This window comes from Rattus rattus, chromosome 2 (assembly GCF_011064425.1).
Source record: "Rattus rattus isolate New Zealand chromosome 2, Rrattus_CSIRO_v1, whole genome shotgun sequence".
In the NCBI taxonomy this organism is placed as follows: Eukaryota; Metazoa; Chordata; class Mammalia; order Rodentia; family Muridae; genus Rattus; species Rattus rattus.
In genome coordinates, this window is record NC_046155.1 from 181738021 (window position 1) to 181762288 (window position 24268).

A 24268-nucleotide genomic window follows, 5' to 3' on the forward strand; every position below is an offset into this window, starting at 1 on the left:
TTATGATAGAAAAAGTAATGTTATGAAGGGCTAATTAGATTAATGTAAAATATGTCTAACTGCTTATATCTTTGCTAAATGCTCAAATGAAGTTTCTAAATAACTTATATAAGTAACAGCATATGTTTTCAGGTACCCCAAAGAAAGCTTACCCAAGATCAGATATTTCGATATATGCCCCTATCACTCAGAGGCTTGAAGAAGATTCTTCCTAGCTAAAATGGGAATACACTCAAAGCCAGAGTTTTTATATGGTCTTGCCTTATTATAATGGAAACTTGTGGTTCTGTCCTTGGGCCTAAATGTTTTTCCTTGAACACAAATTTCTTCTTCTTGTCTCTGGAAAGAGAAACTTATACTCCTTCCACTTATCAAGGACTGCTACCTATTAACTTATCAAAGTCAATGTTTTCCACTAGTATTTGTTTTACTGGATGATATCCTTGGCAGATTGGAATTAACATTGTTCTTTTTTAACCCCTGGGGTGACTATTTTGGTTTCTGTTCTGTGCCAAAACTCAGGATTATAAAACTCAAAAGTCTCTTGATGGACTGCATCCACGATTAAAAGTTTAATTTGAAACTAAAGGAGCTACAATTTAAAATTAGGATTTTGAAGGATAAACATAAATTCTTTGTCTTTCCAAAGCTACTCTTATAAACTCTTAAGAGTAAGTTAAAAAAAAAACTTATGTTTTTAAATAATTGAATCGAATGATTAACCTAATTAATTAACCACAATATAAACGATCAAGTCCTTTAATGCATTGAGAGCAGTACATTCAGTCTTGCCCAAAAGGATTTAAATAATGATTGTTTCAAGACTGATATATATATATATATATATATATATATATCTTCCAGAATAAGCATTGAACAATTAACAAGAAATAAGTAAAAGTTGTCTATTTAGATATACTTTGGAGAGATAGGCTATTCTATAACACTTCAGAGATCTTCAGAAAGTGGCATTTTTGAGGTTCTTAAAACATTTATTTTCTGTATATGAGTATACTGTAGTTATCTTTAGACACATCAGAAGAGGACATTAGCTTCCATTACAGATGTCTATAAGCTACCATGTGGTCCTGGGAATTAAAGTCAGGACCCCTAGAAGAGCACTCAGTGCACTTAACCTCTGATCCATCTCTCCAACCTCAAGATGTTTTAGTATTTTTTTTCTTTTTTCGGAGCTGGGGACTGAACCCAGGGCCTTGTGCTTGCTAGGCAAACGCTCTACCACTGAGCTAAATCCTCAACTCCATGTTTTAATATTTTTAAAAGAAGTTTTTTTTTTTTTTTTTTTTTAAACAGAGAACCAAATGAGGTCTTAGCATCATTCTTTCTTTCCTCTAAAGAAGGTGACAGGCAAAAGGACTTTGACCTTATAAAGAAACATGCCAAAACTGGCAAGTGTGTTATAAACTTCCCATTATATTGACTGCTAAGAGCACAAAATCAAAACTGTCAACAAGTAGGACACTACATAATTGATGGCCCCACTTTGCCTACAGAAGGTAGGACATTAAAGACTTTTTAGAATTTAATGACAATGAAGGTACAAAATACACAAACTGATTGTACACGATGAAAGCAATGCTAAGAGGAAAACACATAGCTCTAAATCTTCCAAAAAGAAGCTGGAGAGCATATATTAGCAGCTTGACAGCATAGCTAAAACTCTAGAACAAAAAGAAACAAATACACGGAGGAGAAGTAGATCACAGGAATAATAAAATAAAGGACTGAAATCAACCAAGTATGTAGGGAGCTGCGACGTGCTGCGCCTCAAAGATGGCGCTGGTTTCAGCCTTCCACCCTCCCAACGGTGAGCGCTCCTTGTAGTAAACAAGTCCTTATTTGGCTATGCCTGCCTGGCCTGCAGCTTCCGCACAGTGACAGCCTATCTGCATGACCCACGTGGCTTGCTAGGATTGGCCAGCGCTAGCTATTTAAGTGTGGTGCAGGGGCTCCCTGGGGTCAGAAGATTGTATTAAGTTTCCTGAGTAAACTGCTTGAAGAAGAGCTCCTCTGGATCTTCCTTGCTGGTCGTGGTTGGGCGTGGCGCAAGTAGAAACAACAACAACAACAACAACAACGATAGCAAAAGATACAAATAACAAACAAAACCAGGAGCTTGTTCTTTGAGAAAATTAATACAATAGAAAAACCCTTAACTCGCCAAACAAGAGGTCACAGAGTGTATGCAAATTCACAAAATCAGAAAAGAAAAGGGAGACATAACAAGAGAAACCAAGTAAATTAATAAAATCATCAGCTCCTACTACAAAAGCCTATATTCAACAAATCTGGAAAATCTGGATAAACGAAAGTTAAATCAGAATCAGATAAACCATCTAAACCATCCCAAAGAAATAGAAGCAGTTATTAAAATTCTCCTAATTAAAAAAAAGCCCAGGACCAGAAGGGTTTATTGGAGAATTCTATCAGACCTTCATAGAAGACCTAATACCAATACTGTCCAAACTATTCCACAAAAAGGAAATAGAAGGAAAACACCCGATTCCTTGTATGAAGTCAAAATCACACTTATTCCAAAACCAACCAAAGACCCAGCAAAGAAATAGTACTTCATACCAATTTCCCTTATGAATATTAATGCAAATATACTCATTAAAATCCTCCTAAAACGAATCCAAGAGCACATCAAAACAATCATCCATCCTGATCAAGAGGGCATCATCCCAGGGATACAGGGATGATTCAATATATAGAAATCCATCAGCATAATCCACTATATAAACAAGTTCAAAGAAAAAAAATATGCTATCATCTCATTTCATGCTGAGAAAGCATTTGACAAAATTAAACACCCCTTCATGTTAAAAGTCTTGGAAAGATCAGTAACTCAACACCCATACCTAAACATAGTAAAAGCAATATGCAGAAAACTAGTAGCCAGCATCAAAAGAAATGGAGAGAAAATTGAAGCAAGTCCATCAAAACCAGGAACTAAACAAGGCTGCCCACTCTCTCCCTTCTGATGCATATAGTACTCAAAATCCTAGCCTGAGCAATCAGCCAACAAAAGAAGGTCAAAGGAATATATCTTGGAAAGGGAGAATTCAAAATATCACTATTTGCAGATGATAAGATTGTATACTTAACTGACACCACAAGTTCCACCAGAGAACTACTAAGCTTGTTGAACAACTTCAGCAATGTGGCAGGATATAAACTTAACTCAAACAAATCAGTAGCCTTCCTCTATTCCAAGGATAAACAGGCTGAGAAAGAAATTAGAGAAACAACACCTTTCACAATAGTCACAAACAACATAAAATCCCTCAAATGAAACAAGTGAAAAATCTATATAACAAGTACTTTAACACTCTGAAGAAAGATATTGAAGAAGGCCTCAGAAGATGGAATGATCTCCAATGCTCATTAATTGGCAGGGTTAATAGTATAAAGATGGCAATTTTGCCAAAAGCAATCTACATATTTAATGCTATTCCCCTCAAAACTCCAACTCAACTCTTCATGGAGTTAGAAAGAGCAATTTGCACATTCATTTGGAATAACAGAAAACCCAGTAGAGCAAAAAGTATCCTAAACAATAAAAGAACTTCTGAGGCAATCAACATCCCTGACCTCAAGCCGAAATAGAGTGCAATAATAGTGAGAACTGTATGGTATTTGTACAGAGAGAGGTAAGTAGATCATTGCAATAGAATTGAAGACTCAGAAATGAATGAACACACATATGTTCACTTGATCTTTGACAAAGTTTCCAAAACTATCCTGTTGAAAAAATCATGTTCAGAAAATCTCTCTGATTCACCTGGAGGTAAGCATATAGAAGAATGCACGTCAATCCATTATTACCACCCTGTACAAAGCTCAAGTCCAAGTGGATCAAGGACCTCCACATCAAACTAGATACACTCAAACTAGTAGAAGATAAAGTGGGGGAAAGCCTCAAACACATGGGTACTGTGAAATATGTATTGAACAAAATACCAATGGCTTATGCCCTAAAATCAATGATTGACAAATGGGACTTCATAAAGTTGCAAAGTTTCTGTAAGACAAAGGACACTGTTCTTAGGACAAAACTGCCACCAAGAGATTGGCCAAAGATCTTTACCAATCCTACATCAGATAGAGGAATAATATCTAATATAATATACAGAACTCAAGAAGATAGACTCCACAGAATCTAATAACCCTATTAAAAATGGGGTAGATAGGGTTTGGGGATTTTGCTCAGTGGTAGAGCGCTTGCCTACAAGCACAAGGCCCTGGGTTCGGTCCCCAGTTCCAGAAAAAAAAAATGGGGTAGAAACCTAAACAAAGAATTCTCAGTAGAGGTATATTGAATGGCTTAGAAGTACTTAAAGAAATGTTTAACATCTTTTATCATCAGGGAAATGCAAACCAAAACAATATTGAGATTCTACCTTATACCAGTGAGAATGGCTAAGTTCAAAAACTCAAATGATAACAGATGGTGGCAGGATGTGGAGAAACAGGAACACTCCTCCATTTTTGGTGGGATTGCAAGCTGATACAACCACTCTGGAAATCAGTCTGGAGGTGCCTCAGAAATTTGGACATTGCAGTTCCTGAGGACTCAGTTATACCACTCCTGGTCATATATCCAAAAACTCTCCAACATATAACAAGGACACATGTTCCACTATGTTTATAGCAGCCTTGTTTATAAAAGCCAGAAGATTGAAAGTACACAGATGTCCCTCAGCAGAGGAATGGATACAGAAAATGTCATACATCTACACAATGGAGTACTATTCAACTATTAAAACAATTCTTTCATGAAATTTATAGGCAAATGGATAGAACTAGAAAATACCCTGAGTGAAGTAACTCAATCACAGAAAAACACGCATGGTATACACTCACTGCTTAGTGGATATTAGCCCAAAATCTTGAATTACTGAAGATACAGTACACGTGAAGCCCAAGAAGGATGACCAAAGTGTGTATGTGTCAGTCATTCTCAAAAGGGGAAACAAAATATTCATAGGAGGAGATACAGAGAAAGTTTGGAGCAAAGTCTGATGGAATGGCCAATCAGAGCCTGCCCACCGGTTCATACTGCTCATATACATATAGCCACCACACCCAGACAATATTGCTGATTCCAAGAATTGCATGCTGACCAGAGTCTGATATAGTTGTTTCCTGAGAGGCTTTGCCTGAGCTTGACAAATACAGAGGCTAATCTAGCAGCCAATTATAGAACTGAGAACTAAATCCCCATTGGAAGAGTTAGAGAAAGGATTGTAGGAGCTGAAGGGGGTTGAAACAAGACAAGAACAACAATACCAACCAACCAGATCTCCCAGTGACTAAACCACCATCCAAAGAGTACACATGGGCAGACCCATGGGTCCAGCTGCATATGTAGCAGAGGATGGTCTTGTTTGGAACTAGTGGAAATAGAAGCCCTTTATCATGACAAGCTGGACACCCCCCCCAAGTGTAGTACAATGTCAGGGCAGGGAGTCAGAAAGGGGTATGTAGTTGGGTGTGGGAACACCCCCATACAAAAAGGGGTTGGGGGATTAGGATAGGTGTATAAGAATGGTAAACCTGAGCAGTGAAATGTAAATAAAAAAACATACAATAAAAAACTCAAAATCTTAAACTTCTTTTAGTTGTCTTCTACGTTTATATTTAAAAAGCACATTTCAATGTTCCCTTCTGACAAAAGAAAAACAAAACAAACTCTGCAAATCATACATTAAGGTAAGATAGTAAGAGTATATTTTCAAAATTATGAAATATAAATGAACTGGATATTGTAAATATAATTCCTATTCTCACATTTCTCAAAATTTTTATATTTGTATATAGTTTCATAATATGAAAGATAATGTCCCTTTTCAGAATAAAAGAAATGTTGACTTATCCATTGCTTAAAATTGTGGTGTAACTTGACTATGTATATGTAACCCTGTATTAAAACATGTAAATTGTTGTGCTGGCATTTTATTTACTGACAAGATATATGATGTTGTCGTTTCTGTAACACGATTACTGTTTTCTTTATATAAATGTTTATGACTTCCTTGTTTGCCACACACACAGAAAAAGACATAATTTTCTGAGATTACCATGTTAAAGTGTTAAAATGAAAATTTCCGTGGAATACTCCAGAAGTACTGGGCTTTGTATGTTTAGTTGGGAAATTATATCTTATCAATTGGGCGAAAGTAAAAAAAAAAGATGTCTTTTAAATGTCACGGAATGCAGAAAGAAGGTAGGAATGCAGAAATACAGTAGGAATGCAGAAATACAGTAGGAATGAAGTAATTCAGAATATCGATGATGAATCATGGGAGAAGAGCAACAGAGCACTGAGGTAAGCCGAATGAGAACCACTTGGTAGAAATACAGTGGCAAGTGAGTCAGGACCAGAATGTTATCTGAGAAACTGCCCTAGCAAAAATATCAACAATATTATTGTTTTCTCTGAGTCTTTACTGTTAAGCCACAAATAGGACCTCTCAAAAACCATAGAATATATTAATCTTGAGTGGACATATCTGCAATGTTTTCATTTTGGTCCTTTTCTTTTTCATGTAATTGGGCTATAATGATATAACATGTGGTGAGCAGCCTATATTGTTTTCATGTAAAAAGTTTCTTGCTTCATATTTTTAGCCAATTCATCCCAAGAGGAGGTCAACTCTGATCTCTGGATATTTGTACCATTGACTGAAACCATAGTGCCTTTGGCTAGTAAATAAAAGCAAATTTATATTCTAGATTTTTTTTTTATTTGAATAGAGGGCCTCAGGTGTAGAGCCCAAGAAAATAGTTTAAAAATTCCCAATAGAATGGAAGTAGGCAACAGAAAATTTTTGGAATGATTAGTGTGACAGCCTCACTACTGGACAAAGTTAAAAACAACCATAGTGATAAAACATGACCTCAACATATATCTAGTAGGCAGTGCCAGTTCTGCATCAAGTGAACCAATGTATCAATAAAGATGTTTTACTGGATCTTTATTTCCTGGTTCTTACAGATTCCAAAATTTGTCTCTTCCATTATGACTGTGGATATCAGCCTGTGCTTTTACATAATCCCTGAAGATTTTCACCACGAAGGAGATGTTGTGATAGGTGCATTTTTTCCTATCCATACATACTATTCTCCAAACAAAGTTCCAAATAAAACTCTTCCATACCAATATATGGACAATTATTTACAGTAAGTAAAATTATTTATTTTTAATGTTTAGAATTCTCGTATCTTAATGGGTGTGATATTAAAATGTACTAATATGCTGATTTACTTTTAATGTAACAATTCATAGATATTCTAAAAATCTATTTTTTAAATTTATTATCATTTTTGCCTCTTTTCCTCTCTCAGGTGGAAATAAGTGTTAACTTTGCATTTATTCATTTTAGTTTCCTCATTTGATTAATAAAGTATACCTCTTCTTTGCAATCGCTGTTATACCACAATGTCAGAATAGTTTTCAATATTATGGTCTTTAAAAAGGATAAATTAATCGCATCCTGACCTTGCTGCTCATATTCCGGGTGTGTTCTTGCGATTATTTCACTAAATGCAGTAAGTCCTGAGTGTTTGTTCTACTGCTTGATTGAAGAGGCTGTGTTTTTGCTACATGCAGCTAATTTCAAAATAGTCTATCACAATTAGAAGTTGTGAATACTTTGGAGCTGCACAGACATTTCATCTATCTCACGTTTTCTTATAAGTGTTTGCTGATATGTTTTTGCTCCAATTCCCAGTGTTTACCGATTTATGCTTTTTTGCAGTATTTTCAATTTTATGGGTGTATTGACCAAGACATCATGACTATGAGTGGGTCAACCTTTTGTTGTTTTAGCTTATATGAAACATTCCAGATAGATGGATAGTGCCAGACAGGTCTTTATGAATTAGACAGAACTATTCCTGTATGTTCCCATAAAAAGGAGATAAGATGTATTTATCTCAACCAAACCATTCAATTCCATGAAGACCATCTTATATCTGTATTTATACAGAAAGTAGGGCATTGAAATAAAACATTAAGACTTAGAAATCCCCTTAAAAGCATAACAAAACCTTTTGGGAGTTAACAAGTAAAAAAATAACCAAAAGAAATACCAGTGTGAAGGTAAATTACACTCAGTGTGACAATATTATGTATTCTGTAAAGTCATAGTGAAATATTAACAATTTTATTAAACATAGTGGAGGAGAAAGACAGCTTATTTATGAATGCATATTAAACATTATGTTAACAACAAATATATTTATAGAAAATGTGATTTTCAGGCAAAATGATTGATATTCAGTATTTATTTATCTCCATTTATTTTAAAGAATCATAAATTGTCTCAGAAACAAAACACAATTTTCTCAAATGTTTAGCAGATAGGGAAATTTCAGATGTTAGGGAGTCTCTTCTATTTCATCATAATTAATGCTTCTTATATCTTCACTTCAGCAATTTCAGGCATGAAAATGCATTGACATGTTCTTCCATTATATTGTGCAATATCAAGTCATTCACTGCAAAGACTATAGTTTTTGTGCTGTGAGTATTAGTGTCTGGCTTGTTCATTAAAAGTAAAAGTACTTTCCTTGTCACAAATATTTAACTTGTCAGAAAAAAAATTATGACAGAAATTTATTGGATTTTTTAATAAATAGTTAACAGTATTATCTCATACAATTCATTCACTAAGCATAATTTTCCTATAGATTGATCACAAATAGGCATACATACTGCAAAGCTGAAAACATTCTTTTTTTTAAATTGGATATTTCTTTATTTACATTTCAAATGTTATTCCCTTTCCTGTTTTTCTGTTCATGAGTCCCATATTCCCTCCCCTTCCTTTTCTTCTGTAAGAGTGTCCCCCCCCGTCCACCACCCCTTAATGCCCCCCGACATTCCTTTACACTGGGGGTCCAACCTTGGCAGGCCCAAGGGCTTCTCCTTTCATTGGTGCTCAACAAGGCAATGCCCTGCTACATATGGAGTTGGAGCTATGAGTCAGTCCATGTATAGTCTTTCGGTAGTGGTTTAGTCCCTGGAAGCTGAAAACATTCTTTTGTCATTCTTACTAAATTCTATACCTATTAGTTTGAGACTTTTCTATGCATTTTAAAAGGATAAATTCCTATCTTTCTCTGCGATTCTTATTCATTATATGTTTGTAAGCATAAATATTCTCCTTGAGACTATCACATTCACGAAAGAATAAGTGAGCTGTCATTATATTCTGGTATGTTAGTTTTTAAAAGTAACCTTTTCTAAATGGTTCTTTCTTTTAATCTATCATATAGGAAGTGTAAGAAGTGAATATTTATTGTGTAGAGTTTCCTATTTAATATGGAAGAATTTTAAGAAGAAATTGGCTTCCTTGATTTTCACATTAATAGTATAGTCTTCTCAAATTTACTATAATATAGTAAATTTGTGTGTTGACACACTTTGATACAGCTCACATTTTCAGGTGAAAGAAAAACTGTCAGGACAAATTTTCTCATCCTACAATGAGTATCTTGAGATTACTCAGGCCCTCTAATCCAGTATCAGGATCCTACAGCCAATATATTAGACAATATGTTCAGTCACTTCATTGATCTTTCTAATATGATTCCAGATACAACTGAAAATGCCCTCTATATTTTATGAGAGTAAATTATTTCCTTCACATCAATTAAAATATGGGTGTAAACTTATAGGTCCAAATGGCTTTAGTCAACCATGTATTCATTTATTCTATTTGTAACTTTATAAAGTTGACATATCACAAGAACATATCTCTTAGTAGTAGTTATATAGCATCGTCATCATCAATTTTTCATAATAAATAAAAATTATTATCTGGAAAGTTGTTTTAAAATATTTTACTTTTATATCCATTGATCAAATTACAGAAAGTTATAATACAGCTAGAGGTTTTCAATATTTATTCCCTGATAATATACAAACATTTATCATTTTAAATGCAGAAATATTTAGTTATAAACATTCCATAGATAGATTATAACTAATCCAAATAAAGAGTATATTTCTTTGAAAAATGAAAATATATAAAACATTGCATTGCCGATTTTGCATATATTTTGAGTGAGTATGGTGCTAAACTTAGGTATATTTTGATTCTGAATTGGCTTTAACATTGATATCCTCATTGAATTTCAGCAGTAAAATTTTTCAGTTCATGGAGATAAACTGTATCATGAGTGCTCACAAATATCCTTCTTGGCCTTCCTTTTATTTATGTTAATTAGAAAACCCTTTCCTTGGTGTTTTCCTTATTGCTTCCACTTCATTCATTCTCAGTTTAGGCTTTTCTTTGGTACTCGGGTCTTGTTTGTTAGCTTTGTATCAGTGTGCTTTGTAAATAAAATACAATATGGACAGATATTTTTGAGCAAAACCAGAAATACCAATACTGCAATCTCATAAAATATATAGCAAGATTTCTGCCCTAAGGATATTTAGAAATTCTCACTGAAGTAAGAACTGATGTCTCTTATTTTTCAGCATGGTAAAGATTAGAAATTCACCTTATAGAGATAAATGTATGCATCCAAATAAAATATTCACATTCAGTAATAATTCAGACATGTATAGATTGATTTTCTAAAAAATTAATTCCATTCTCAACCAATATAAAATTAAACAATGTAATGTTTTACTTTGTTTCACTGCAATTACATACGTGAATAGAGAACATTTTCTAAGATGTTGAAAATTTTTTATGCTGTAAAAAATTCATGGGGGCTGGAGAGGTGGCTCAGCGGTTAAGAGCACCTGACTACTCTTCCAGAGGTCCTGAGTTCAATTCCCAGCAACCACATGGTGGCTCACAACCATCTGTAAAGAGATTCAATGCCCTCTTCTGGTGTATCTGAAGACAGCTACAGTGTACTTATATATAATAAATGAATAAATCTTAAAAAAAATTCATGCAGTCATTTCATAGGTGTTTGATATTTCTAAGTGATTTGTATGGTATTTTGTTGTAACTATCATATTTCTTGGAATATCATTTCTGATTCATCAGAATTGCTGTTTTTAAGTACATTCAATCTTATATTGTAATATTGAACTACATTCCCACTTTCTTAACATTTTCACATGGCTCAAACTCCAGTAATTTGAGTAACATCTAAAAACATGTAGGTACTTTATGTATATTAATCATAATTTTGGTCCAATATCTGAAGAACAAGTTTAAAAATCACTGTGAGGTAAGAAATTTAAAAAAAAAATAATCAGAGAACAATATTTTTTTCATTCTATTGCTTGTTTTCCTGGGTGTGCCCATAATCCTTAGTATAAACTTCTCTTTCCTTTTCTCTGGTTCTTTCTTTGGATGTTTTGCAGAACCTAAGAGTTCTTTGTGATGCTGAGAGTAGCAGTTATTTAAGTTATTTAAGACTAACTTTCCTATCATATAGCTGCTCTCCATCATTTATCTTTGCTCCTAGCCTGATTAACATACATCATTATCACTTTTATTTTCCACTAGGTAGATATTCAATTTGAAAGCTCAGTATCAGTTTATATTTTTCTGAAAACTCTAAGGAGATTCTTTTCAGTCTTTAGAAATATATTCAGCCTGTGTAATTTTACTGCTATATACTTTCATTTGGTGGTGAATAACATTTTGTGTAATCTTTCCATGGTAAGCCTATTCCATCTTTAGAAGACTACTTCAAAGAATACCCTAGTTAGAGTGTGTGACTATGTGAGTGTGTGTGTGTGTGTGTGTGTGTGTGTGTGTGTGTGTATGTGCACGCGTGCATGTGTGTTTGCATGTGTGTTTGTATGTATATAAGTTTATGTCCTTCTTGGCTATTAATAAGGAATAGTCCATGAATTAAGAAAGAGAAAGGGAGATTCATAATGTTTTACAAAGAGCAAAGGGAAAGGGAAATGAGGTAATTAAGTCACAATGTCAAGAAAAATAATAAAAATAGTTGTCATTTAAAAAATATTTATTTTATTCCACTTTCTATCAAAATCTGATATTCAATATAGAATGATAAAGTTTGTCTTATTAAAATTTCTTCTTTTCATTGTTCTGTGATTGATTATATTGAGCTCCTTTGCTGTCTTTAGTATGCAATACATAAAAGTTATTCTAATGACTCATGCATAGGAAATTGTCGAAAATTATTTATATCTTCAAATATATATATGTATACATATACATATATGTGTGTGATTTTATTTGAATATGCAGTATTTATCAATGTCAAAATGTTATTTTATTCCCCAAATTAAATATTCCCTACCAATTATTTTCCATTGAATAATATTATTTTATTTGCTCAGTATTTTTCTGCTTTTCGTTAAAAAGCATTCAAAGTAAAAGAGTGATGACCAGAGGTAATATTTTAAAAAAGAATGTGAGTTCATGCCTATAATCCAGTGATTATGTGGAGTAAGTTCTAAGCTCATTTATTATCCACTAGTAATTTCAGACTGCCATACTTAGAAAAATATTATCAGAGTTATGGTAACTGATACCCATAAGAAATGTATTTCATTTGTAATATTATTTAATAAACATATTGTTTCTAAAATCTGATTGGTTCGATAGTGTATGATGAATTATCATAATCAAACATCTCAGAAGGTCAAGGTTAACATATTAGAAGATCTGTAATTTTGTGAGAAAGTGATTCATAACAGGTAGACTGATCTTCGTAGTATAATAGATTACAAATAAAGTATGCTTTGAGGAACTATAGTCATTGTGTAGTAATATTAAATGATCTTGCCAAATATTAACATATTTACACAATCTTGTTCTACCTATACATGGTGAAAAAGTTAAACTGCATAATTTATGGAAAAAAGATGTAATATATAGTTTACTATACTCGATATGTGTTCCATGTTGCATTCCTTTTGTATTTGGTGTTATTTTGTCATTTATACAGGTATAATTTTAAGAACTACCAGTATATTCTGGCTTTGGTATTGGCTATTGAGGAGATAAATGGGAATCCCAATCTTTTACCTAATATATCTCTTGGATTTGATTTCTACAATGTCAGATTCACTGAGAAGGAAACACTTATGAATGTTTGTATTTGGATCACAGGTCAAGGACAGAAAAAGATTTTACCAAATTACAATTGTAACAAAAGAATTTTTACTGCTGCACTTACAGGGACATCATGTACAGCTTCTGCCCAAATTGGAACATTACTTCAACTCTTTAAATTTCCTCAGGTAAGAAAATTTGGAGTGTGGACTTTGGAGTAAGGTCTCTTTGTTCATATTATAGGTGTTTTTAAAACTACAAGAAGAGTTTTCAAATTATTCAACATCAAAGAAAGTACCCAAATACTTTAATGTGAAGCAAGATTTCTCTTAAAATCAGGTCCTTGAAACTGACAGGCTAGGAAGGAATTTCTGTAAATTATGTAAATGTAATTTTTCTTTAAAATTGAGATAAAACTACCTTTTTTCCCCGTTGTCATTTGTTGCTTCAGGAATCGAATATTGCTCAATGTTAATAGTCTTCTTCTTACTTGGTTCAGCTTTCTTTTGGACCTTATGATCCCATTTTGAGTGATCGTGGTCAATATTCTTCTCTGTATCAGATGGCCCCAAAGTACACATCTCTTTCACTTGGCATTGTATCTTTGATGGTTCATTTTAGGTGGTCCTGGGTTGGTCTCATCCTTCCAGATGACCACAAAGGGACCAAAATTTTATCAGAGTTCAGAGAAGATATGGAAAGAAAAGGAGTCTGCATAGCTTTTTTGAGAATAATCCCAGTCACATGGACTAAATATTTTAACAAATTCTGGGAAAATATGGAAGAGACAAATGTCATAATTATTTATGGTGAGATTGATTCCATCATAGGTATAATGCGAAATATTGGGCAAAGATTGTTGACATGGAAAGTCTGGGTCATGAACATTGAACCTCATATTACTGACTTTGCTGATTATTTCATGCTTGACTCATTTCATGGTAGCCTTATTTTTACACACCATTATAAAGAGAGTTTTGAACTTACTAAGTTTATTCAAACAGTTAATCCTTACAAATATCCAGAAGACATTTACCTTCCTAAGTTATGGCATTTGTTCTTCAAGTGCCCATTTTCTGAGGTTGACTGTCAACTATTGGATAACTGTCAATCCAATGCGTCTCTGGATATATTACCTCGTCATATATTGGACACGGCAATCAGTGAAGAAAGCAACAACATCTACAATGCTGTGTATGCTGTGGCTCACAGTCTCCATCAGATGAGTCTTCAACAAGTACAAATACAACCACAGGAAAATGGGGAAGTGATGACTTTCTTCCCCTGGCAGGTAATAGCCACTCTACTATATTGTGTCATCAGCACCTTTATATGTGAGATTTGCAATTAAAAAGGTTGGGCATTATAAAATTATATTCATGTTGTCCATAATCTTAGGAATGTTTGTATTTCTAAATTCATTTCAAGGTCAAAACAGTTTCAAGTGTGTGTTTGTGATAAATGGGATGAAAGATTGCAGGAGGATATGGTATTAGTCAAAACGAATGTCATGTCATCAATAGCTAGATATACAATATTCTCATGGTAAAAGTTGCAATGAAAAATCAATAATATTTCTGTAAATTTATTTTAACAGCAATAAATAAGTAGATATGTAAATGAAACAATTAGAATGATGATTGTACACCTAAACAATTCCCCTTTATCATCCTCTAGAAATCAGCAACTTCTTTTTAGTAGTTAATCTTTGTAGATAATCTGGAAGCAAATAGGTCTGGCTAGTATGGTATCCCACACACTCAGTCACTCACTTATTTGACATTATTAGACGCTTCATCAATTTGACATTTGCATCATATTTTAAGATAAATAAGACACATTCAAAACTATATGTTCATTTTGGTCTTCTGGACACAGTTTAATATAAATTTATGAATCTCTTTTAGCTAAACATTTTCCTAAAGGATATGGATGAGAGAGGCAACATGAGTTTAGGTGGGAGAAAGAAATTAAATGCAGAATATGACATTCTTAACCTTTGGAATTTACCAAAGGGTCTTGGACGTAAAGTGAAAATAGGATCCTTTTCAGGAAACGCTCCTGAGGGTCAACAATTATCCTTATCTGAGCCTATGATACAATGGGCAGGAAGATTTTCAGAGGTGAGTTATGTATTAAATCAACACTTTAACCTTGTGTTAATAAAATTTTAATTTCTGTAGAAATGACACTTTTTTTCTGACTTAAGATCCATTACTCTTTGATTACCAATACAAAACACCACAATGGTAGTACTAGAGTATTGTATGTTCTCATTCACTGTTTCAGATTAGTGGTAATATTTAGTGTTAAATAAGACCCACAGTATTCATTTATGTGAATATTACTTAGTGTCTACCTGTCAAATATTAGGAACATATTGGAAGATGATATTTCCAGCTCTCAAATGTGTCTTGGGTCAAGGTGTTTTAGAAAAATTTTCATTCCAGATTAATAACATGAAACAATATAAAATTTACTTTTTATTATAGGATCAAACAACATTTCCAAAGGCGATTCATGGAAAAATGGTATATTTTTAGTTATGATCCAAAATATTAAATTCAATTATAGATAGAAGCATCACACCAGGGGTTAGTCATGAAGACAGTCTCAAGAACCAGAATGATAATGATTCTATACATCCATATTTACAGTAAGAACAATGAGAAACCTGGAACTGAGGAGAAAATTAAAATGTTTCAATTCCAGCCACACTGAAAAAAATTTCTCCAGCAAATCTGTTTCTTCAAAAGTTTAAATTACATCCCAAATGGTGCCACAAATATGGAAATAAGCACTCAAATACTTTAGCCCCTATGGTATTCAAAATATGGTATTCATAATAGGAACCCTGTTAGCATTCCTTAACTGTCCATATATTTTCAATAAGTCCTTTGTCAATCTTGTTTAAAAAATGTCTGTCCCGTGAATAATTGGGCTAGCTTTTTCAGCCTCTAGATAAAGAGACCTATATCGGGTGCATATGGAGAATCTACTGGCTTGCATATATTTATCTCCTATAAATCTATACTTAAGCAATTTCAGGGTGTGTGCATTATATTTGGAAATATATAATTTCCAAAGTATGATGTTGCATATGCATATATATATATATATATATGTATATTCTCTGAATTCAGAAAGTCATGAATAATGCTGATTTCTTCTACCTTCTATACATTCATTCTGAGACATCATCAAAATTTAAGTTTCCCTTTTCAGCTTAGTTAAATTTATCTATATATCTTTCCTAGAAATACACATATCTGTTTCTATGCCCAATCTAAATCCTATCAAATTGACAGAGCAGATCATCAGTCATGATGGAAGTAAATGTGATTAATGCATTAGTCAGAGAGTACAAAAATTGTATCACTCAGGATTTGTCTTTTATATTATATTCCCTATCACCTACTTTTCTCAAACTTTCCCATTCCTCATTATGGCTACAAATTCTCCAACACTCTGACAATAATTATCTGATAAATCTTTAAGCACATTTGTTTCTCCAAGGTATATTCTTTCTAAGTAATCCTCTGTATTTATAAAAATACTTGGGAATTGATTGTATAAAATTCAAAAATTTTATTTATGATTATTTTTGATAAAACACTAAGATTTAGATAACATTTCTTTAATTTTTCTCAGATCCCTAAGTCTGTGTGCAGTAAGAGTTGTGTGCCTGGATTCAGAAAAGTTACCCTGGAGGGCAAGGCCATCTGCTGTTATAATTGCACTCCCTGTGCAGACAATGAGATTTCAAATGAGACAGGTAAATGCAGGATTTACTGAAATCTTTCTCATTTCTGCACAGGACTCCATAATAATCTAGTCAATGAAATTGTCTAAATTTAAATCAGAAATAAATATGTTCACTTTGTTTAGGAATTTAAATGTCATAATTCTTTAGCATCTCATTGAAATGGCCCACCATAGTCATAAAATATCATACATGATTTATATCTGTAGTTCACTGCCAAATTGACTCTGGGAGAAAAAAATAAATATTTTCAGTGTAGTTCACAATATGTTTTATTAGATGGTACCATTTAGCACATATTGATAAAGTATTAATATAGGTTTTCCAGTTATATTTAAATAACTTTTAATACTCAGAATTTTTGCATCTTTATATTAGTGATTATCTCAAACTCATTTTTCAAAATATATTTTCTCTCAATTTTTAGTTGCTCAATAATTTTGTACAATGTGTTTTGATCATATTCAATCCTTCTTTTAGTTAGGGTTTTATCCAGTAAACAGACACAATGACCACATCTACTATTAAAAGAATGATATTTAATTGTGGCTAGCTTACAGGTTATGAGGTTCAGTCCATTATCAAGGTGAGAGCATGGCAGCATCTAGGCAAGAATGGTGTTGGAGGAGCTGAGAGTTCTACATCTTTTTCTGAAGGCAAACAGGAGAAGACTACCTTCCAGACAGTAGGGTCTTAAAGCCCATGTCCACAGTGACACACCTACACCAACAAGGTCATACCACTTAATAGTGCCACTCCTTGGGCCAAGCACATACAAATCATCACATTCCACTCCATGGCTCCCTATTCATGTTCAAACCTAAGTCTACTCTACAGGGACATACCCAGTCATAACAGTCATAACACAATAAAAATATCTTGTCTGTCTTCCACAGTTCCCATAATCTATAGCAGTCTCAACAATGATAAAACTCCAAAGTTCAAAGACCTTTCTGAGTTTCATCTAAACACTGACCTGCAATCCTGAAAGAAAGACAGCAAACTAGCTGAGCAAACTACAAACTCTGCATCTCCACATCTGATATCAAAGTAGATTTCAATTTCCCAACTCATTTTTCATCTTTGGTGAATATACAAACTTTTATCTTCTGTGCTGAAACCACTCACTGTTAGCAAGTTTCTTTGGCAAGTATCCCACAGCTCCGACATCTTTAACATCTTAGGTTCTCCAAGTCAATTTCAACTTCACAGGTTCTTAATCAAATGTCCTGGATCCATACATGATCTGGCCTCCTCCAAATGGTTTATGTCACTTCTCTAACTCAGCCCTCTGGATCCTCTAACTTCCAGGGTCTGGTTTTCTCCACTCCACCACTGCTCCTGGTATTCTCAGTGATCATGCCATGGTAATGACATTTCTAATATAGCATTTTCTGCTGCAAGTAGGCTTCACCAATAGTCTCTCATAGGTTCTCTTCATGGTGTCTTGCCTCAGCTTCTTTGCCTGACCCTTTAACCTTGGGTCTTCAACTGCAGCTGAGGTTTCATCTTCACCAATGGTCTTCAATGGCCTCTCATGGTGCCACACCTCAGCTGCTCTCCATGACCACTATGTACGTGAAAAGCCACGATCACCAGGTCAATTCTTACACATTTCCAAGTGCACCTGTAGCTGTAGGTGCTACCTTGGCTATCCCTAGCATTTTTGTGCTCTAAGAAAATACTTCCAAGATTTCACCATAGTGATGTTGGTCCCTTCTTAATAACTGCCATTTTCAAAGTTCCAGGTAACCACCATAAATTTTTCTAGTACTTCCTTCTATTCCTGACTCTAAACTCAGAGATACAAGGCTGCTGAGTTCTGCTGCTTCCTGGGACTTAAACTTTGTCCCCTTTACTCTACCACCAGCTTTCTGTTTTCCTACTCCTTCACAGTCTATGCTTGGCTATCCTAGAACTTCCTCCATTGATTTACCTTGAACGCAGAGATCTGCAGTCCTATTTTCTAAGTATTAGGTTTAAAGATGTGTTCCCCCAAGGCTGCTCTTAGGCTTTTCTCTTCTTGGAAATTACTCTTGACTAGGCTGGACTTGAACTCAGAGATCTGCTTACCTCTCTCTCCTGACTTTTATAGTTTTTACCACTATGCCTGCCTAAATTTACCTGGGTGAGATCTTCCCGCAAAATCCTACTCTCTTAACTGGCTTATTTCCTGGAACATAGAATTCAGCTCCAATCTACTTCCTAGTGCCCCTTTAATTCTTGAGCCATATATTTTTTTATTTTTCCTCTTTCATTTTGCTTCTTTTCATTAAAAACCTTTTCATAAAAGTGAACTTTAGTAAGCACACAACAGAATTTATAACAGGGTGTTTTGAAACTTCCATTTTCAAAGCAATCTAAATCTCTTCACAATTACCTCAGGCTGTCTCCTTGGAGTAGAGTAAAAATTATACACATTTTTCACCAAAATACCACAAAATCATCTCTAAGTCACAACTAAAATTCTTCTCCATTGAATAATCTTGGACCAGGTCTGCAGAGTTCAAATCACTCTCAGCAACAAAATCTTTGATATTCCTACTAGGATATCCCTTAACCCCACTTAAAGGATTCCTCTGCTGTCCAAATCCAAAGCCACAAAATCCATATTCTTCTAAATGGCATAGGCAAGCTGAAAGATCTAAATCTTTTTCTGAGGGCAAAAATGACAAGACTGCCTTCCATGCATTTAGTATGAGTGTCTTAATGCCCATGAGTACAGTAGCACAGCTAGTCCAACAAGGCCATGTCTCTTAATAGTACCACTCCATGAGCCAAGCATATACAAACAATCGCAGCCCTCTCAATCCTCCCAGATCTAGTCCCTCTTTTCTAGCTATTCAATATTTTGCAATAAAAATTTCTAAAACTTTCTATGATACTCATCTACTTTTGTTTTTATAGATCTCAATTGACAGTTATCTACCAACCAAGAGATGCATGATAAAATTTGACTCTCTTCCAAAGAGCTACCAATTGCCAATATCTTATTTTGAAGGGGTGCATTTTTATGTTTTATTCCTACCTACATTCTCTATGGGGGAGTTTGCTCTGATTTAAGTCTGCAACTTTCTAATTCATTTTTCCGTGGGCTATAAATTCATAAGTCCAAGTGTCTAATAGGTCCAGAAAACAATAATTACTTGTAGTTATCTGCACATAACAGGGCTTCCTGCTTTCTCTTGGATAAAATTTTAGCAAACATTTTATTTTGTTATTGAGAACTTCAGATAACACTAGAGTCTGGGATCTTTTGGGGGAAGATATGTTATGAGAGATAAGTTTGAAATTTTAAAAGAGTATGTGAAATCTGTACTCTCTTTTTTTTGAATTCTGCTTTCAAATCAGAATATAAGAATTCAGTTCATCAAGTGCTCAAGTGTCATCTCTGCCTGGATGCTGTCATACTTATTGATATGGCAGAAATGGACTAACAGTGCAAACCTCTAAGGAAATACCCCTTTAAAATAGTTTTATAAGCTATTTTCTGTTCACAGGAAGAGAACAATAACTAACACAGGATAACAATACAACCCCTTAAATATTTTTGAAAATTTTACCTAGAAAATATCTAGCTGAGTTTAATCAAGAGTCAATTGATAGTTATAGCTATTATATACACATTTCATTATTAGTAGTTGGATATCCTTTTCTATTTTCATCTTCTCTGACTGAACCCAGATCCGGGTGTCCTCTGCTCTATATGTGTCAGGGGCCAAATCACTGGTTGGTGATTCAGTGTCTGAGAGATCTCAGGGGTCAGGTTAATTGACACTGCTGGTCCTCCCACAGTATTGTCCTCCTCCCCAGCTTCCTCCAGCTTTTCCCTTATTCAACAGTGGAGTCAGCAGCTTCTCTTCATGGTTGGGTACACATATTGGCATCTGACTCTTTCAGCAGCTTGTTGGGTCTTTTGGAGAATATCATCCTCATTCAGGTAACTTCAGGAATTTTCAATGTCACTTGACTGACAACAAAAATTTAAAGCCACAATAAAAACAGGGAAATACTTAAGAATCAATAGTCAAAGACATGAAAGTTGCATCACATGTACATGTTCAATACCTATAAAATCTGTGAAGCTTTATATGCTAATGTAAAGATACTAAGATTAAATAATGTCATCTAACTTGTCTAAAGTTGGATATCTAGTATTTGAATACAAAGCATTTTTCTGCCCTATCTTGGTAATATTAAACAATTTGCCTGTATAGTTAATAAGTTCAAGTCCTAGAACTTGAAACTTAAATCAAATTCTATCTAATTTCCATACAGGCTAGAGATTGGAAATTTGCATTTGATTTCCCCAGCATCATTACTGTCTATTGTAATTAAATATTTAAATTTCCTTAATCCGTAGATTACATTACTAATATCTATCTCCATGTAATAGAACATTATATGCAATCATAAACTCAGTTTACAGAATTTATACAACTTACAGTCTATGCAATTTATAATGTAGAGATGTAACAAGACTAAGAGGTCTTTTAGAATATTGAAACTCTAATTTTAAGAATAGGTAATATGCACAATTATGGTGTATTAAATAAAGGAAAAATAATTCTCAGTATTTTTCTATTTCTTAATATTGAGTGAAGAGTTAAATTAATTTATTTTTTTTCTTTTTTTTTTTTTTGGATATTTGTATTTACATTTCAAGTTTTATCCCGATTCCCTGTTTCCTATCCATAAACTCCCTATCCCATCCCTCTTTCCCATTATTCTATGAGGGTGCTCCCCTCCAACCAACCACCCCTTCCTGCCTCCCTTACTGACATTCCCCTACACTGGAGGATTTAATCTTGGCTGGACCAAAGGCTTCTCCTCCTAATGGTGCCCAACAAGGCCATCCTCTGCTACATATGCAGCTGGAACCATGGGTCTATCTATGTGTACACAGTAGATAGGTATTGGTCGCAGGGAGCTCTGCTTGGTTGTTGTTATTATTATTATTATGGGGTTACAAGCCCCTTCAGCAAGTACAATCCTTTCTCCAACTCTTCGAATTCAGACCCCCTTCTCCGTCCAACAGTTGGCAGTGAGAAACTACCTCTGCATTTGTCCAGCTCTGGCAGAGCCTCTCAGGGGATAGCTATATCAGGCCCCTGTCAACATGTACTCCTTGGCATCTCTTGGCAATAGTGTCTGGGTTTAATGTCTGTATATGGGATGGATTCCCATGTATGGCAGTCTCTTGATGGCCTTTTCTTTAGTCTCTGCTCCATGTTTTGACTCTGTATTTCTTTCTGTGAATATTTTGTTCCCCCTTCTAAAAAGTCTGAAGCATCCACAAATTGGTTTTCCTTTATCTTGAGCTTCATGTGGTCTGCGAATTGTGTCTTGTATATCTAAGCTTTGGGACTAATATCCACTTATCAGTGGAAATATAGATAACTTATGTAAGAGAAATAATATGATGGAAGGAAAGAATGATTGAATGAAAACTCATTATATGTGAACATGCATACTAGAAGATATACATGAGAAAGAAGGAACAATATATAAATACTTAACTATTCATAACAGTGTGCCTATTACTTTTTTCCTGAGAAAAAAGGTAAGGTGAAATTTGTAACAGTCCTTGTACATAGAAATGACTCAGAATAAAATAAGAAATCAATTCAGCCTGGACTTATGATCTCATGATAACCTACATTTCTGACCAGATGTGGATCAGTGTATGAAGTGTCCAGAGAGTCATTATGCAAATCCAGAGAAGAACCACTGCTTGCAGAAAACTGTGAGCTTTCTTGCCTATGAAGACCCCTTGGGGATGACTCTGACCAGTGTATCTCTCTGCTTATCTGCACTCACAGCTTTTGTTATTGGGGTCTTTGTGAAATACAGAGAGACACCCATTGTGAAAGCCAATAATCGAGGTCTCAGTTACACTTTGCTCATCACAATCACCTTTTGTTTTCTCTGTCCTTTGAACTTTATTGGTCAACCAAATGCAGCCACCTGTATCCTCCAGCAGACCATATTTGGAGTTGCATTCACTGTAGCTCTGGCTACTGTATTGGTCAAAGCTATTACTGTGGTCATTGCCTTCAAAGTCACCTTTCCAGGGAGAATTGTGAGGTGGTTAATGACATCAAGGGCACCAAACTGTATAATTCCTATCTGTACTCTGATCCAACTTCTTCTTTGTGCAATATGGATGGCTATCTCTCCTCCATTCATTGACCAAGATTTTCATGCTGAACATGGACACATCCTACTTTTGTGTAACAAGGGATCCTCACTTGCCTTCCACTGTGTTCTGGGATACCTCTGCTCCCTGGCACTTGGTGGTTACACCATGGCATTCTTATCTAGAAATCTGCCTGATACATTCAATGAATCCAAATTTCTGTCATTCAGCATGCTGGTGTTCTTCTGTGTCTGGGTCACATTTCTTCCTGTCTACCATAGCACTAAGGGGAAGGTAATGGTGGCTATGGAAGTATTCTCTATCTTAGTTTCCAGTGCAGCCCTCCTTGGTTTTATATTTGCTCCTAAGTGTTACATTATCTTGTTGAGACCAGAAAAGAATTCATTTCATCATATGAGGGACAAAGCACATTCTAGAAAGAATAAGTCTCTTAAAATATAGTTGAAAAATAAATTTAGTTTCTATATTAGCAAATGTTAAGAGGTTCAAATTTATTGCCATTCCATTCTAAACATATGATATGCAATTATACAATGGGTTCAAGTCCACCAAACATTATCTCTTTAAACAGTTATATTCCGGTGTTACAGTATGAGAGAAATTTCTCTATTTCATTTATGAAAACCACATCTGCTTGTTTGCTACTCAGCTTCTCTGAGTAGATAAACTGGTGGTATCATACCTGGATAATATTGAAATTTTAATCTTTCTTTGATATAAAGATTACTTTGTCTTTTCTACTTTTAATGTCTATCAACCATAATTTGCATATAATTTCCTCTGCCTGAATTAGTACCACATTTAATATGACATGCCCATCCAAATAAAGTTTCTTAATGTCCATTAATAATTCATACTAATTCCATTGTTACATAGGTAATTTATAAATTTTCATATAATCAATTTTTCATTTTTATTAAATTGGGTATTTCTTATTTACCTTTCAAATGTTATTACCTTTCCCAGTTTCCTGTCTGTCAGCCTCCTAGCCCCTTCCCCACCCCTTCTATATGGGTGATCCCTTCCTAATCCACTCCCTATTACTGTACCCCACTACCGAACAATCCCCTACACTGAGGGTCTAACCTTGGCAGGACCAAGGGTGCCCCAACAAGGCTGTATTAACTGCTATCTGTGAGGTTGGAGCTTAGGGTCAGTCCATGCATAGACTTTGGGTAGTGGTTTAGTTGCTGTAAGCTCTGGTTAGTTGGCATTGTTCTTCTTATGGGGTCGCAAGTCCCTTCAGCTCTTTCAGTCCTTTCTCTAATTCCTTAAACAGGGGGTCCCATTATCAGTTGAGTGGTTTTCTGC

The 24268-nt window shown here is 34.5% G+C and overlaps 1 protein-coding gene across 1 annotated transcript; it reads left to right on the top strand.

Annotated features, from left to right (window-relative positions):
* The first annotated feature begins 6985 nt into the window (after positions 1-6985).
* Positions 6986-23398, top strand: LOC116894600 (vomeronasal type-2 receptor 116-like). Its single transcript, XM_032896317.1, has 6 exons — positions 6986-7206; positions 12928-13222; positions 13534-14325; positions 14942-15157; positions 16686-16809; positions 22470-23398. The coding sequence occupies exons 1-6, from the start codon at positions 6986-6988 to the stop codon at positions 23396-23398; spliced, it is 2577 nt and encodes an 858-aa protein (XP_032752208.1).
* Positions 23399-24268: the final 870 nt, after the last annotated feature.